This window comes from Vipera ursinii (assembly GCF_947247035.1).
Source record: "Vipera ursinii genome assembly, chromosome: 1".
In the NCBI taxonomy this organism is placed as follows: domain Eukaryota; kingdom Metazoa; phylum Chordata; class Lepidosauria; order Squamata; family Viperidae; genus Vipera; species Vipera ursinii.
In genome coordinates, this window is record NC_139512.1 from 106151326 (window position 1) to 106169855 (window position 18530).

Consider the following 18530-nt stretch of genomic DNA (forward strand, 5'->3'; position numbering starts at 1 on the left):
AGGAGAGAGAGTCGGCAAGTGGGAAAAATTAAGAGGAGAAAGGCCAAATGACCTTTTCTCTTTAAGAAAGAAGTGCAGTTTTTAATATTTTTTTAAAATCATAAATAAAGCTTACTTTACTCATTTAAAAGACAATAATTTCTACCTGTTTGATTTTTTAGGAAAGCAATTGCTTGATGAAGTGGAAGTGTATCTGTGAAGGCTGAATATTATAATAGCCAAGACAATTATTCATGCATAGTAAAAAGGATTTTGGAAATATTTATGTGGAGCAAGTGATATCCTGCAGGTAATAGACATTAATTCCCAGGTATAACATAATCACCTGGACACCCAAAGGAGAGTATCCAAATGTCTTTCTTCATTGTGCAAGAATATTTTTTTTCCAATGGGGAATTTACATTTACTGGCTTTACTGTGACCTCTAAAACAGGGCTTTTCAACCTTTTCACCTACCGTACCACTTTTAGAATATGGCAACATCCGAGTACCACCAGTCGCCTAGCAAGGTGTCAAAAACCTGATGACTTGATGAAGTACAGGTAGTCCTTGACTTACAACAGTTCGCTTAGTGACTGTTTGAAGTTACAATGGCATTGAAAAAAGTGCTCCCCAAGCTACAGCCGAGCAAGACACCTGCCTTCTGGGCTCAGAAGTGCCAGGATTAGTGCCAAGCTCCAGCTGGAGCCTGACACTGATCCTGGAGCTTCCATTGAGCCCTGACAGCCCTGCAGCTCCAGCCATCTCTCGCTCAGGCTTGTGCGGTGCTGCCACCAGTTCAGCATATTCCCCTCCCCCGCTACCACTTTTCTAGGATGGTCACATACCACCTGCCAGGTGCCCATGTACCACAGGTGGTAACCGTACCACTGGTTGAAAAGCCCTGCTCTAAAAGAGGTAATCCAATTATAATGTTTAATATGATAGAAAGGAAACATTAAAACATAACTAGAACCTATTCATTATAATTAATGTGATGATCGTCATTATTATCACTTTGCTTTTCAGCCAATTCCAACCCACTGCTTTTGGGGGAGAGTGGCCTGCAGCATAGCACTCAAAGCAGTGGTGGGATTCAGATATGTGAACAACTGGTTCTCGGTGTGGATGCCGCTTCTGGAAGTCCATTCTGGGCCTGGGCACCAAAAAATTAACTGCCAGTTCTACTGAACTGGTGCAAACTGGCTGAATCCCACCAACTCAAAGGATGAGTGGAGCCTTCAGCCAAAAAAAAAAGGCACCCTGGCTGAAAAAGTTTGAGATGGAGAAGTTTACAGCTGGAAATCTCTAGCCTGCTTCCCAATTATGATTACAGACATCCAGTGACATGGGACCAAACTGTGGTGTGGCCTTTGGATCATACTTCACCAGAGAAGGACACAGTCTGTGTTACTGCTTAGAATGAAAGCTCCCTCTAAAAGCCAATTTAATGCAAAGCACTAATGGGTAGGAAAGGAAAAGCCATCTGACTGAAGATAGGCTCTGGCTTAATAAGTCTTAACAACTTAAGGGCAAAAACATGAACATAATTTAATGCCCCACCTCACCCCCTGCTAGCTTGGAACAAAACTCCATGTTTGTCTTCCAATGTAAATCTACATCCATGCATTAATAAGAAACTTGTACTATTTTAAAACAAGCAGGAATTGCTCTTCTATAGCTAAGGAGTTTGTAATTGCTACTCCAAAGTATTTCAGACTTGGGCATAAACCTAGCATTTAATACAAATCTGGTCTACAGTGTTATTTGAGTAACAAATAGTCTCATTCAAAGACATTTTTACACAGTAATTCTGCATCATTCTATAGCAATTAGATCCCCATCAGCCAATATTAATAGCAAACTTTCTGCTTTCACTACAAACTACTACAGTTCTGAAAGATACACTATACTTGAAAGTCACACAAGCTTCATTTCTCCTCGAAGTCGGCACTAATGCATTTAAAATAATTAGAAATTTATGAACCAGAATAGGTTCAGCTAATACACATGTGGCCTGCACAAGGCTTTCCAAATCCTATTTTATGATTTTCAAGGGCATAGAAGGCATAAGCTGTTTATGACAGTAGAAAATTCACTACCAGTTTTCTACCTTGTAAAAGAAGAGTTTGAGTTCATTTAAGACATCTAGCCCCATGGAATAGTGCTATAATTTATCAAGGAAAATTCAAGCATCACATATAATTTGTCCCTCAAATCATTTCCTATTTCCATTTCCTAAACCTAAGTGCCATTACTTGGAGCTTGCTTATATAATTACTTTTGCATGTAAAAACTAAATTGAAGTTGACTTAACTAGCATCTGACCCACAATGTCCATACCAGAAACATCTGGGCATGCATGTAGGCAGTACAAAATATTATACTGTATTTATATAGTTTCTTCGAACTATTCTAAAGAGCAGCACATTACTGTGAGAGAACATGCAAAACAAATGCACCTGCCAAATTATTCTGTTGAATGCTAGTTGTATCTTAGATGTACTGTTTTGACTATTTTTTAATTCCAAAATTCATGGAAATAGAGATATTAAGCTGTAACATGACAGCTTAATGTTTTGACTATCTTCCCCCGCCTAGATCAAAAGCAAAACCCACATGAATTATGGACCAAGTTAACAAAAAAAAATCATTTGCAACCTACAAAGCATATTCTGAAGAAGACCATTATATTGAGTTACAGATCTCTAAGCAAAAAAAAATTACTAAGGAAAAAAAGACAAACTATGTCACTATATTTATGAGACACCTGGTCTGATCATTGACCCCTGGAGACTGCCTATAGAAGTCCCTGTAGTCTTCTTGGCAAACTTTTCAGAAGAGATTTGTCATTGCTTGCTTCCTCTGGCTAAAAGTATGCAACTAGCCCAAGATCAGCCAGCTGGCTTTGTACCTAAGGTGGGACTAGAACTCGCAGTCTCCCAGTTTCTAGCTGGGTGCCTTAACCACTATATCACATGTACTCTGTGAAAAGAACATCTGGTTGGTTCCAAATTCCAAATCATTCCTTTCAATATATTTTCATTCACCCAATTCAGCAACACAATTTGAAAAGCTGATTTCATTTGCCAAGGTAGTGAATGGTACATAAGGCCACATCCAAAACAAGCAAAGGACTGAAGTCTATCTTTATTTTTAAGAAAGTTTTTTAATTCCAAAATTCATGGAAATAGAGATATTAAGCTGTAACATGACAGTTTAATAAGTTTGATTTTTTTTAATGAAAATGGACATAGGACGACTCACAAATACCATACTGGGGACAGAATGGAATGGGATAGCATGGAATACTGTTTGCCCAAACCTTGTTCACCAATTCTCCAGGGGGATTTTAATTTCAGAGTCATTGCTTTATTTCATTAAAGGAATTTCTTCAAGGGGTAAGTAAAAACCAACTTCAAACTTAAAACTGTATCAGTTTCTGCTCTGTCTTCCTGAGCAGAAGCAGCAGTTCCTTTTAATTCTTTCTCCTCACCCTTATCCAAACAGTTGCTTCAAATAATTGCTTCCTGAATCATTTCTCAGCAGTCTGTTTTGTGTGTGTGGTATTCTTAGGTTAGTGCAAATGTGCAACCCTGCTAAAAATGATTGCTTGTTCAGTTTCACTGAAGTAAATTTGAAGATATTGAAAAGAAATCTAAAAATAAAACCAGTGCCTGCAACACAACAGAAAAAGGATGGTGGAGCTTATCCAGTTCTTTATTTGCTGAAGAAAATGAGTTAACCAGAGAAGTTTGGAAGAAGAGCTGCTTGAATTTGCATCTATATCATGTGTAGGAGAAATTTTGCTTAATGTACACAATTCCTGGATCATTATAAAAGGGAAAAAGGACCCCAAAAGAAACTTAAGCACAATGAATTAAGTTTTCCAAAGGAAAAATCTTCCTTTAGATTAGAAAAATCTAATGCCATCATTAGAGATTTAAACCCCCTTGCTTTAACATTTGAAATTACAGAACTTTTTTTTCAGAAACTCTAAAAATAAAACCATGAGATTGGGAAACATGGGGGTGATAAAATTGAAGGTATCTTACTAAAGGCCTTGAAATAGAATTACAATTTAGAAAACACGCTGTAGGAATCTACTCACTTTCAATTGAGTCCACAAAGTAGAAAATTTAAGTTTTGTCCTTCCTAAATGCATTCCCTCGGTTAAAAATGGTAACTCCCTTCCTCCTTCTTTGCTCTCAGCTGTGGCAGGTGTTCTACATTTTTCTTCTACCAGTTGAAATAATTTACTACTGCAAACACATGTTTGTATGCAACAATATTTTTATAAAAAAGATGGGATGGCAAAATTAATGCCTGCAAATTTATCAGTCATGCAAGTAAATTCACAAACATACATACTGCAAATTAGTTCCATACATAATCATTTGAGAAGCACCAACAGTTGAAGTGCATCTTATGATTAACCACAGGTTGTGGTATAAACTACAACTAACTACTAAGACAAAGTTTGCAGATCACAAGAGCTAATTTTTAAGGCAACTACATGGCTAAGATTAGTGGAAGGTGACTTTACTAATATATGGAAATTTTTCTTGTTTATGAAGCTAGTAATATAGTCATATAAGGTTCTTTTAGCCTACCTTAAGCCTGGGTTGGCGTCTTCTTCCCTGGCAAATGCTCTATGCTTTTACCACTGGGAAAGGAATTGCCCAGGTGACTTAAATATTTAATTATAGTTTGATTAACGTTCTTCCTAGTCATGAAGTTTTTAAAGGTAAAGGACTTCTGTTAAGAACCATTTAAGAAAAACAAACCAATCTCTACAATATAACACTCAGAGTTGTTTCAAACTGTGAGATGGGAGACAACAAATTTTGACAATAAATAAATTTGATAACAACACGGAAACAATCAGGCTGTTTCATTGTTCCAGGCAATTTCTTTGGTTCTGTTTGCAGAACATACCAAGCTGCAAGTTAACCACCACACTGTTGTCGAGTATATTGTAGCTCTCCCACCCCTAATCAAGGTGCTTAGCTTATGGTTAAATAAGTTGTATAAAACCAGAAAAGTGGGTTTAATTGACTAATCATAGGAAAATTAACCAAGTTAAGGTTGACATGTGACTATAGCCATGGCATGGCAATTGGTCAGGCTAGGCTGCATTTGACCAAGCTAACATGAATGTTAAACAGAAATCTGCCTGGTTTGCAGAATATAGTATTGTATGTTTGGAGCATACACACAGTATGCCATATCTGGAGCAAGTTGAGTGGGTCTTATTTCAAAGTTCAAGAAACCTGCTGCGTTTCTTCCAGGTTTTCTGGTTGGTTCATGTTTAGTTACTACTTCCTTTCAAGCAGTGAAAAAGATTCCCTACCTTTCTTCACCCTGTATAGGTTCTGCTTGTTGAGCTTCTCTGCATTCCCCTTGGTGAATTTGGTCCCCTTCTTGCATTCCCTCTCCTCCCCATTGCTGCTTGCGCTGTTCAAGTTTTTGGGACCAGTCACTAAAGCCTTCATCTTCTTCCAGTTCTGAGGTTTTAGAAGGCTTCCCATCAATCCTGGAACATGAGGGGAAAAAAGGATGTTGAACACCACCAGGTTCATACAGAAAGTTATGAACATTGTGTCTGTTTATGTAAAAAATGTAGGTTTCTGGTCCTAACCAGAGTGATATGCATGGTGGCATTATGACAAGTACTGCCATGTTGTACTTGAGATGCAATGTTGTCTGCAAGTGCACAAGGGCAGAGCTTGCCTCTTGATGCTGCCACATGCCTTCATTACTTCCTCAACCTTGCTCCCCTCCAAAACATTGATCTTCCTAATGTTAGAAATTATTCTTTAGTCCCCAAATGTAGCCTGGTGATATATTGCATAAGCTAAGCCTACAAATCATACTAAGACATTTGCTTTATAATTAACATTATCATTTTAAGGGAACATTTCACAACTTGGTTTCTTTCAGAAACATTGGGATTTTCAAAGGTATCTACAGCAAGCTACAATGAGACCAAAATGAAAACAGGTATGATGACATTGTCACATAAATACAGCAATTATGCTTGCATCCCAGTATCTGATACAGGTACATAGGTCCTTTACTTGTATCCCAACATCTGATATAGGTACATATGTGGAACATGACAAATGTTTCACCATTTGCTCTGCCCCACAGTTATCTGAGGCATCAGGAAAATGTAAAGATGGAGAAGGAAGGCTATCCTCTACATTCCGACCCATTTCTGTTCCCTCACAATGGCACAGGGATCAAAGAAAAGGCACTTAATGAACCAAGGATGCCTGAGTCACTTCTACATATCATTCAGAAATTAAAGTAAAGGAAGGGAGAAAGCCATTTATGTTCAGTATATTTTGTGAACTCAGCCATTCTGATCTGTAAAGCAGGGCTTACAGTGTTGTATAAATCAATTAAGTGTGATATATTTGGCATCCCTTTGTTAAACAAATCATGGTTTACTGTGCAAACTAAATCTCAGATAGAAGATTCCAGAAGGCAAGGAGGCCACAAACTTTGAGGCTGGATTTCTTACAGCAGGGATGGCTCAGAGCAGAACAGCCTCTTAGAAACAGGACTTGCCCAAATGCATAGGAAGGGCAAGGAATGAAGACTAAAGGGTCTGGAACTGTGGGTAAAAGGGACTGAGGGTAATAAAGCTGGGCACGGTGTGTGTGTGTGTGTGAAATAATTGCATTGGGGAAGCTACCTTTGACATTGACATTTGGATAATACCAGCAAGAACAGGATCAAGAATATAAAAAAGACTATCTCGCTTTTAAATTTGCCTCAGGGGAAAAAGGAGGTTGCTCTTAAATAACCAGCAGGTCCAAATTCTACCTTTAAAACTTACCAACAAATAGCCTATCAGTGGACTTCCGAGTGTTCCCTAGCAAGGTCACCAGAAAATTTTCCCATCGCTAAACACTAATTCACACAGACAATTAAAACTGAAGCAAGCAAATCACTTGATACATTTGCAGTTCACTAAAGCTGAAATGCATGTTTTATTGTGTGTGGTGTTTGTGTGTGTGTGTGGGAGAGAGAGAGAGAGGGAGGGAGGGAGGGAGGAAGAGAGAGAGAGAGAGAGAGAGAGAGAGAGAGAGAGAGAGAGAGAGAGAGAGAGAGAGAGAGAGAGAGAGAGATGGTGGGAGGGAGGAAGATTAAAAATGACTCTTCTCTGCCATTCATTAATAAAGGAAGAGAGGAAAAAAGCACTTAAACGCAACTGGCCCGAGTCCAGCAATTGGCCTTCAAAATATACAGACTGCATTCCAAACTTATGATCCATTGCAATTCAGTACAGAGATGCACAAGCCCCTAGAACACTGTTAACTAAAAGGGAGATCCAAGTATGGAATACAAGCAAATGGAAGGGAGAATTGCTTTATTCTTTTTCTGATTTCCTCTCCTTTTTATCAATGAAGTTTCCTTGTCCCACTGAGCAGAAGGACTGGGCACCTCTAACCTGAACCCAGTTCTATTAAGGATACTATACAAATGTTACATTTCTATATATATAAATATACATGGAAGATGATGGAGGAAAACAAAGAGAGAAATGAAAGGGAATCAGTTAGCAATTATTTTCTTCTCAGGTGCTCAAGATGACCTAGGTTAGCTGCTCCAGCAACCCATGTGGTATTACCATTGAGCCCAATACATAACACCCCTCCCCTCTTAGATCAGACAATATTGTAACACAATTTAGTCTTAATACAATTATCAAAACAATAGAAAATAAAGCCATATAGGTTACAAGGTTAACTTACAGCATTTGAATGAATAGGCTTCATTGAGAGCACACTAGACAGTTAACATCATAACTCCCAGTTTCTGTAGTACAGTGGCAAGTTGCAATACAACAACATTATAGATCTTTATTTTACAACATAATCAGCAAGATATGAAGGAGGCTTGTGTGCCCTAGAGGAACGTCTCAGAGTTCCAGTCACTTTGTGGTCTACCAGCTTACCCAGTGGGCTGGGTAGACCCATGTCCCTTGTTGCTCCTGAGTCAAGGGGATTAGATGCTCTCTGGCTGGCCTCTCCAGGTTGGCCCACCCCAGAGCAGACTGATCAGCAGAGTAGGCACAGCCGTTGCTGAAGTCCGGTTGGATTGCTCCTTCAGGGGATCCATGTTGCATTCCTGGACTCCGCACTTCTCCATCTGGTTCCTCATCGGTTATGAAGGAAAAGTCCTGATAGTCCAAGTGAGGACTAGCTTGGCCACAAGTTTGAGGACCTTGGGAGGGACTTATGATGCAGTCCTCACTTAGTGGCCATTCCCTCCAGCCCCACTTCATAAGATAGGGGACCAGATGCTTTGGTAATTTTACCAGGAACCCAAAGATTCCCATGACCATAGTTCCTGGCCCAAACCCAATTGCCCATTTGCAGCCCCCTAGGGGGTTTTGGTCAAAAGGCTTCTGCTGCCACTCTATCTGGATGCAACCTGTCCAGTTTAGTGATCAATCACCTCCCCCAATGCAGTTCTGCGGGACTTTTGCCTGTAGCAGTGCAGGGCATAGAATGCTGGCAGAGTAGAAAATCTGCCAATCTGTGATGCCAGTCACCTGTGACAATGCGCTTGAGTGATTCCTTTGTTGTCCTCACCATGCGTTCAGCTTGACCATTAGAAGACGGATGAAAGGGCACAGACATTGCATGTTTGATGAGATTTGCTCTAAGGAAGGCCTGAAATTCAGCAGCAGTGAATTGGGCCCCAATGTCTGAAACTAAGACATCTGGCAACCTATGTGTAGCATAGACTTTTCTCAGCACCTGGATGGTCCTAGCAGTAGTCATGTTAGGGACTGGAATTACTTCCAGCCATTTGGAGTGGCTATCCACTACTATAAGGAAGAGCTGTCCTTGAAAAGGCCCAGCATAGTCTATGTGAACCCTACACCAGGGAGTATGCGTTTCCTCCCACCTGTGAACTGGAGCATGTGGCATTTCAGGCCTAGATTGCTGGCATGTATAACAACCATGGACTTGTCCCTCAATGTCCTTGTCAAGGCCAGGCCACCAAAGGTAGCTTCTTGCTAAAGCTTTCATTCTGACAATGCCTGGATGGCCTTCATATAATGATTGTAAGACCCTGTCTCTTATGGAAGAGGGAATTATGACTCTGTTTCCCCATAAAATGCACCCTTTGTGGGCAGAAAGCTCATGTCTTCTGACAAAATAATTCTGAAATTGGCTTTTATCCAACCACCCTGGGTATACCCATGAAAGTACTCTACTAAGTGTTCTACCTGTAGCTGTTTCAGCAGCAATATCCCCATCATGGAGGGGAAATTCAGGCAGGTCCTGTATGGACAGAATTCTGGCAGTAGGAGCTGGGTCTGGTTCCATTAGTGTCAGTGGTAGTCTGCTGAGGCCATCAGCATGGCCCATTTCTTTGCCTGGTTTGTGAATCAATTTAAAATTGTATGCAGAAAGAAAAATAGACCATCTCAACATTCTTGGGGACAGTATGTGTGGGGTTTGTTTGTCTGTTGTGAAAAGTCCCAACAGTGGCTTGTGGTCTGTAAAGACCGTGAAGTCCCTGCCATATAAATAGTTGTGAAATTTTTTAATTCCAGTAACAATGGCTAGGGCCTCTTTGTCAATCTGAGCATAGTTGCGCTCAGCAGAGGACAATGTCCTTGAGTAGAATGCTATAGGAACCTGTGTTCCATTCTTTTCTAAGTGACTTAAAACTGCCCCCACCCCATAGGGAGATGCATCACATGCAAGACATACAGGTTTAGACTCTTTGTAATGAGTTACAGTGGACTTTTCTGGCAATAGTGCTTTTAAGTCCTGGAAACTTTTTTCATGTAAATTAGTCCATTTCCATGGAGCTTTCTTATCTAAAAGCCTGTGCAAAGGCTCTGCTAATGCTGCCTTATGAGGTAGAAAGGTGTGATAGAAGTTAAGGAGACCCAAGAATGCTTGTAGCTCACCTTTGGATTTGGCGTAGGAGCCATTTTAATAGCCTTCACTTTAGATTCAGCAGGGTGAATGCCATTAGCATCAATTCTGAATCCCAAGAATTCTGTTGAAGGAACGCCAATACTACAGTTGCTCTTTTTTAATTTGAGGCCTGCTTCATGAAACCTCTGTAAAACAAATCTGAGCCTGCTGGCTAACACTTCTGGGGATTCCCCAGCAATAAGAACATCATCAAAATAAGGGCAGATGCCCTGAATGCCCTTAAAAGTGCGTTCCATTATTCCCTGGAAAATGCCTGGGGCAACACTGACTCCAAACTGTAAGCATTTTACTTTGAAAGCCCCCTTGTGAGTCACGATCAACTGAGCCGCAGATGTGGCCTCATCAACCGGCAATTGCTGATAGGCCTGTGCTAAATCAAGTTTAGCAAAAAAATAGTACCCCCTTGCAAGGAGGCTAAAATGTGGTTGACCACTGGAACTGGGTAAGCATGTTGCTTGAGGGCTTTATTTAGAGTGCATTTATGATCAGCACAAATGCGAATTTCCCCATTGGCTTTAAGTGGGGTGACGATAGGAGTTTCCCACTTCCCCCCCATCAACTGGCTGTAAAACGCCCTGTTCTACAAGCTTGTCGAGTTCAGAATCAATTTTATGTTTTAAGGCAAAGGGGACCCTTTGAGGCTTAACCCTAATTGGAAGTACATTGGGGTCTAGCTTGAATGAGATAGGCGGGCCTGTGTATGTTCCTAGGGCAGAATCAAAAATGTCAGCATAGTCCTCACATACTGATGAGAGGTTTGCAGTTTGTGTCCAGTTGATACCAGTAATCTGAATACCTAAGGCATCAAACCAATTGAGTCCAATGAGACTCGTTCTCTGGCCCCCTACTACTATGACATCCAGGTGCCCATAAAACCCCTTAAATTTTACAGTCAAGGTGGCTTCTCCCTTAACTTTAACTTGAGCATTTTGAAAGTCAATTAGAATTAAGCCTGAGGGCCTCGGTTTAGCCCAATTGTTACTGCGCCTACACACAAAATTAAAAGTGTCTTGAGAGATAATGGAGACTGCAGAGCCAGAGTCCAATTCCATTTTACAAGGAACTCCTTGTACCTCTACCAGGAGTCTGAGTTTAGGTTTGAGGGGGCTTTGGGCCCCAGTGTGGCACACGTTTCTATGGCTTCTGAAAAACCCCACACTAACCGGACCCTGGGCCCCAGTACCTCTCCTAGTCGGTTCTTCCGACTGGTGTTTGGGTGGCCGGTCCCTCTGGCGGGCTCTGCAAACCACTGCAATGTGGCCTGTCCAGCCACAGGCTCTGCACGTGGCTGACCGGAATCTGCAATCAGCGCAAAAATGGCTGCCGCCGCACCCTCTACATCTAGGTAAGAGAACTGCCTTGTAAGTGTTCTCTTGCTGCTGGCTGTTGTGGTGTTGCATGTTGGGCTGCTTTTGAAGTTTGTTGATTTCTGGTTCTTCCTCCTTGGAGGACACTTCGGGGCATTTGGCGTCCTCGTGGTGGACCGTTTCTTCATGCTTTGTCATTTTGGCACGCTGGACTGCTTGAATTGCACCCCCGGTGGCTTCATTGGCCAAAACTTCATCTTGTGCTTCTGAAAACATTAAATTTGGTCTGGCAAAGAGTCTTTGTTGAAGCGTTCGGTTCTGTAGGCCGCAAACGAGCCAATCTCGTAGTCTCTCTTCTAAGTTTGAAAATTTGCAAAGGCGTGCAGCCTGCCTCAGGCCCGCGATGAATTCTGAAGCTGATTCACCAGGTTGCTGCACTCTCTGGTCAAACCTGAAATGCCAGGCCATTTCAGACATCTTGGGCTGGAAATGTTCAGTTAAGTTCTTCCTGAGGTCCGTGTAGGAGACCGATTCTATTGGTGTCAGAGTGAAGAGGTTCTCAGCCAAATCAAAGGTTGGTGGGCTGCAGACGCAGAGTAGCATTGCAGCCTTGAGGCCTTCTTCCGTGATTTGGTTTGCCCGGAGGTAGTTTTCTACCTGGGATAAATAAGATGGCCATTCTTTTGGATGCTTCACATCGAATTCTCAAAGTCTTCTGACCTTCGGCATTCTGTTTTTTGCTGGTTCCTGCAATTTCTTCGGATCCTGCTTCCCAGGCTCAGGGAATGAGTCCACTGAGCACAAGGTCATTAGCATAGCTTGCAGGAGTGGGGGGAAATGCCTTTTCCCTCTGGCGTGTGCTGCCTTCCCCTCTAAGACTTCAGCTCTTTTTCAGGGAAGCAAGTTCCACCTTCGTCGCCAGTGTTGTGTAGCGGGTTCTTTGGCACAGGAATGAAGACGAGGCAAGTGAGTTCAGGAAAACTCATGTTTATTTGCTTCCAGAATCTGAACTGAGAATTGGGCTGTAACTAGCCGCAATATATAGTCTAGCCCCTAGGTGGCACCCAATAGATTTGAAGCAACCATTGCTGCCTAAGGACAGCCAATAGCAGCACTGGAGACTTGTAGTCTGGGTTGCTGGAGAGCCATTAGCTGCTCCAGCAACCCACGTGGTATTACCATTGAGCCCAATACATAACACGCTTGCTAGAAGATTAAACCACAAAATGTTCACTCTGTGGGATGTAACTTGACACAACACCTATCTGCTCAAGAAACAAGGCAAAAAGAATCTAGAACGGGTGTCAAACTGCTGGCCCACAGGCTGGATGCATCATGCCAAAACTGTACCCATTCCGGCTCCGGCAATGGGGGAAAAGTTGTGATACGTCACAACACATCACATGGCGTTGTGAGTTTGACACCCCTGATCTAGAACGATAGAGAAGTTGGGATGAGGCATTTCTAGAAGTAACATCCCCTATTTTCTTTCTGTTCAGTGGAGAAAATTCATGGCATGTTCACAACGGCAGTCTTTTGTTAGGAAAAATGTAAAGTCATTTGAAATCTGTTGGGAGGGGCTAACTTGGAAAAAGGAATTGAAACAGTCATTTCATGGGGGCAAAAACAGAAAAAATACTGAAGAGATTTAGAATCTATTCTAAAGAGGATTTTTATTGGAATTTTAAGTCTGAATACAAATTTAGTGAAGTATTTATTTCCCTCCTTAATGTAATCAGCCAGGTGCTCAGGAAACCACAAAGGCATGGACACAATGCACACTCCCTTACTTGTGTCCAAAACATTAGTTACAATACTCAGAAGTGACTAACTTCTAAACATGGAGATCAGTACAGCTTCCCTCAGCTCCATATCTGCCGGATTTGGGGATCTACCACTCCCATCAGCCTTGACAGTTAACTCTGCTGCTAGGGAAGTTGTAAGCCAAAACATCTGGAGAACATCTGGTTGTGAATGGATGCTTTGGAGTAAGAAGCTAAATAAGGGATGTCAAGCAAAGGTAACCTGGACCTTCAGGCAATTTATGATGTTTTGGAAGGGGCTATGTACAGCAACACAGCTTACCAGAAGTGAATGAGTCACTTTAAAGAGGAGTTGAGTTTACTGAAGGGGAGAAGAAGAAAAAATCTGTATTAGCATCCTGGCTTTTGAAGCCAGAATCACAGCTGCAGAAATGGCTAGGGAGCAGAATGAAACCATCAAGCCCATTGGAAAAGAAAAGGGAACATTTGTTGGTTTTTTCTGAAATAATTCCTTGTGTGTATTTCTTTTTGATTAACCTCTCCAAAACCACTCCCATTGCCACTAGATATCAATGAGGCTTTGTTTTCCAATTGGATGTTGTCTCAGCAAGCATATGGCTTACCAGGGGTAGGCAACCTTGGCTCTTGTATGACTCATGGACTTCAGCTGGCTCAGGAATTCTGGGAGTTGAAGTCCATGAGTCATAAAAGAGCCAAGGTTGCCTACCCCTGGCTTAGTCCTAGCCAATGAAAAGTTAGGAGTGAGAGGAGCCCTTCTAACAATGGACTGAAACGTGTGAAGGAGTACTGACATATACACCACTGTTCAGTTGCCTTTGGCCATTGCTGTTCCCTGGGCCAGGTCCAGCTAGGTTGGTGGAATGTTTGCAGGGAATATTTGGCAGGCAAGTCAAAGCAAAATAATGCCCCTCCTATTCTCCACTTCTTCAATCAGTTTCTTTCCCCTCCAGGTTCTTGCCTTCTAGTGAAAACATCGAATCTCTCCGTAAATGAAGCTCCCACAATAAATGGGATATAAAGCTGTGCAAAATTTAAAAGAGGGGCTTTGCTTCAATTATACTTCAACTGGAGCTCCTTCTCTAGGTCCCCGCTTCTGAAGAACAAAAGTGAAGCTGCTACATGCAGTAGCCAAAACCAGCCCTTGGCTTATGCGTTCAGGAAAAAAAAACTTCTCTACCAGCAACAAGATTTGCTAGGAGAAGCAACTGGCTGACAGACTGCCTTGACTGATGTAGACTTTGCATTACAAACGGCTTTGTAAAAATAAAGTTTGGATGCCTCCCACTGATCTAGTGGAAAATGTTGGTTTTCACAGTGTTCGTGGCTTATTATGTTCTGCTCTGGGAGAACATAGGCAGGAATCTCTCAGAATCTTCATAAAAATCAATACATTTTAGTTAAGTAAGGCACACATAGATTTGTCTATGATTTCTACCAGCAAATATACAATAGGCATTTTCATAATTAGAAACTAGAAAACTAGTAAAGAGATACTTCATTAAAATTAGTTTTTATATTATGCACACTGATGTAACTGCCCAAAGTGGAAGATGCTGAGCAACGATAGTGAAAATGCTTTGTGGCTTGCCTTCCAGTCTCCTATTGCTGTCTCACAACCAGTTTTGAAGCAATCACTCTGGACATCTTTTGGAGAAGGCTGTCACTGCATCCTAAACCTCAGGTAGCAGCTCTGCATTTCAAGTAGCTGAAATATCTAAGGGTTTTGGCACTTCTGAAGTGGAAGGAATAGAATAAAACGCTGAGTTTGCAGTGAGGGTTCATTCAAACACCTTCTCCAAAGTATAGTTGGGATCTTTGTTGCTGGGATCCTCAATTGTTAGTTTGAGCTACTGGACAGAGTCCTCCAAGTCCCACTACCAAATGAACTTCAGCCAATGGCTACAAGATAAGAGGGCCTATTTGTGACTTGCTCTGAAATATCCTCTCTAAAGAGGCCTGCCTGAAAATCACTCACTGTCTTTTTAGCAATTTAATTTTCTTCTTTCCCTGGGCATCTTACATATAAATATTTATAAGTATTTACAATTTGTAAATAACTAAGAATGTATGGGTATGTACATAGCATTATAAAAAAAAAATGTCCAGCGAATGGCTGCTCTAAACCAAGTTTGGAGAACTGACAACCCACCAAATTGGCCAATACGGGCACGTTAATTAATGCAGTGCATTCTAAAGCACTTGCATGGAACACCACAAAATATGATACAGGTACAACTTACAACCACAACTGAGCCCAAAATTTCTGTTGCTAAGTGAGACATTTGTTAAGTGAGTTTTGCCCCATTTTACAACCTTTCTTGCCACAGTTAAGAGAATCGCTGCACTTGTTAAATTAGTAACTTGGTTGTTAAGTGAATCTGGATTCTCCATTGACTTTGCTTGTCAGAAGTTTGCAAAAGGTGATCACATGACCCCAGGACACTGCAACTGTCATAAATATGCCAAGCATCTGAATTTTGATCCCATGACCATGGGGATGCTGTAACGGTTGTGTGAAAAATGATCATAAGTCACTTTTTTCAGTGATGTTGTAACTTCAAACAGTCACTAAATGAAATTCTGTAAGTCAGGGATTGTACTTATTAATCCCATTTATACTGACTGGTTGATGGTTGCTTCCTGATTTATCACAAAGAGAGCTATGCTGGGAATTCTAAGAATCTCTTATATCCCTGGAATAGTCTTCACTAGATTTGGCAAGCCAAATTTAGAGAAAGTCCATGATATTCCTGAATAGTACTGCATTCAGTAATATTACTGTACTTAACTTGCAAAGTCATGAAGTTGATTCATTTGTTCTGTGCTGTGCTGGCATAATATGCAGATCATGTTTTCCTGTTTCTCAGTATGAAATTGTGTGTGTGTTATTATATGCATCAAATTAAATTATTCCTAGTAAGACACCTACAGATTTCTTTTATCAGCCACGTATTCATTTATAACTGATGATAGCTGATGGACAACTTTACATTCAATAATTTTGTTTAAAAATTGCCTTTTAGGCCACAAACCCCCCTCAAGGCAGCTGGGAGGCAAATCTCTGCAAACAATAAATGCACAAGTTAATCCCACTGACCATGGTAGTGTTAATTAAGCATCCCTATTTTCCATTAATACTAAAAAAAAAAACTGCAATCCCCACAACTATATAGGGAAAGATAAGGCTGAAAATCTGAAAGTTTTCTTAAAGGCCTGCACCAAAGGAAACAGATGAACATCAGTTGATAATGAGTTCCAGAAAGCTGGAGCCACTGCAGGTAAGTATCTGTGCCTCACACCTGACAACTGCCTGGTCTCAAAGACAGGGGACTAAGGTAAGCCACTTTTGCTGATACAAAAGTGAAGTCAGGTTGATAAGGATAGTCCTTCATAAAACTAGACTTTTCTCCAACTAAAGCGGCATTTTAGCTGAGCATTGACAATATTCAGAGTCCTACGAGTCAACACCTAGTGAGAAATCCCAGTTCTGCATTAACTGAAATTTCTTAACTTCCTTTAAAGCATTACAGTAGTTCAGTCTGACTCTCATGGCTCCATTGACATCCCAGACACAGACTTACTTGCTTTCTTGTACTGCCACTTCAGAGGTGCTGTTGAGCCCTTCTTCTGCCTGGGACCTCAGCTGTCTTTCACGTTCCCTTCGGCGTCGCTCCCTTGCAGCTTCCTCCTCATCTTCCACACTCCATTGAGCTGTCAGCCTACCAGTCAGAGAGAAAATATGCAGATGCATGCTTAGTATTTGCTAATGTTTCTGTTACCAAATCCTCACCAGAAACAAGGGGCACCAGAAGGAAATTATTCTGTCAGGAAACATTTGACACAAATGGGGAATAAAAAACAGTGAAATGGAGAAAAAAATGCAATATCAGTTTAAATAATGACGTCATCATCAACAACAACAACTAAAGTTTCCACTGAATCTCCAGAAAAGGCTATTCTGAACACAGTGATTTCAACAGATTTTTTTCCGCCCCAAAGCATTGCGTTTTAATTGAAATTTTACAAAGGAATACTGTTTGAGAGGGGCACCATGTACTATCTTACTGCAGGTTTTCCTTCCATAGTACATAAGATTGAAAGCCCGTCATAATCTCCTAGGCACCACATAAGCAATTCCTTGACAGAATCCAGAGGAGATAATATTGTAACAATAATTTTGTAACATTCCAAAATGGATGTAGATGTGATACCAAGAGCCATAGTCACTTCTCTCCTCTTTTAGCAGCAGGTTGCATTTTTCCCCCCTGCTGTAATATGTATGTGGTTCTAAATAAAATTGTTTATAAACAAAATATGAGGTCAAATAATTCTAATTTAGTAAGATGTTTTGCCAATTCCATTGCTATATTTCCAGATGTTCCAATAATTACCCAGAAAAACCTTTGCTGGGTTACTTTCTAATTGTTATATTTCAGTTATTAAGATTGATGTTTGATGATGTTTGGTAGAAACTCTGTGATAAAACACGAATGATGTTGCTTAGAGGAAGACTAGTATTACCTTGCTTTAGATTGTGTTTTACATCCTGTTGGATGAGAGAGTGGGTGTGGCTGAGAAATAGAAGAATAGAAGAATGTTAGAATTAGGAAAACTTAATTGGAAGTTTAGTTGGCATAGCTTTTTAGGGTATGATAAAGTTAATATAGTTTTAAAAATCATTATGTGAAGAGTGCAATATTAAGAAAATGGAATAAATTCAAACCCAGAATTGTGCCTCCAAAATAACTTTTACAAAAGAGAAACAACTAATAGGGAAAAACCCTAACCTATCAAGATTTATCAATACACAAAGATGGAGAATTTAAGATTAAGACAAAAGAACAAGTGACTCGAGAGGGACATAGTTTTTCAGATACACAACTGAAAGTAAGATTTAATATAGACAAAATGGTAGTTGGAATTGAAAAGTATAAAATGGAATTTGAAAATAAATTATGTACCAATTGTGCAGATATAATTGCAAAAAAGTATAAACTTTTGCTAAGATTTAAAACTAGAGAAACAAGTCAGGGATTGTATGATAAAATGAACTAGTGCTCTTCAACATCTTCATCAACAATTTGGACGAGGGGATTAGATGGTCATCAAATTTGCAGATGACACCAAGCTGGCAAGAATAGCCAACACTCCAGAAAATAGGCTTAAGATTACAGGAGGATCTGGACAGACTTGAACACTGGGCGCTATCTAACAAAATGAAATTCAATGGTGAAAAAAGTAAGGTTCTACATTTAGGCAAGAAAAACCAAATGTACAGGTATAGTATAGGTGGTACCTTGCTCAATAGTAGTAACTGTGAGAGGGATCTCGGAGTCCTAGTGGACAATCACTTAAATATGAGCCAGCAATGTGCTGCAGCTGCCAAAAAAGCCAACACAGTGCTAGGCTGCATTAACAGAGGGATAGAATCAAGATCACGTGAAGTACTAATACCACTTTACAATGCCTTGGTAAGGCCACAC

General features: G+C 40.7%; 1 protein-coding gene across 1 annotated transcript in view; it reads right to left on the reverse strand.

Annotated features, from left to right (window-relative positions):
* LSP1 (lymphocyte specific protein 1) overlaps positions 1–18530 on the reverse strand; it is a 110440-nt gene that overhangs the window by 26356 nt on the left and 65554 nt on the right. Inside the window, exons 2-4 of the mRNA XM_083359093.1 lie at positions 16629–16766; positions 5333–5515; positions 4035–4041 (exon numbers count right to left, since the gene is read on the reverse strand). Coding sequence (XP_083215219.1) covers positions 4035–4041; positions 5333–5515; positions 16629–16766 — 328 coding nt within the window. The remainder of the gene's footprint in view (positions 1–4034; positions 4042–5332; positions 5516–16628; positions 16767–18530) is intronic.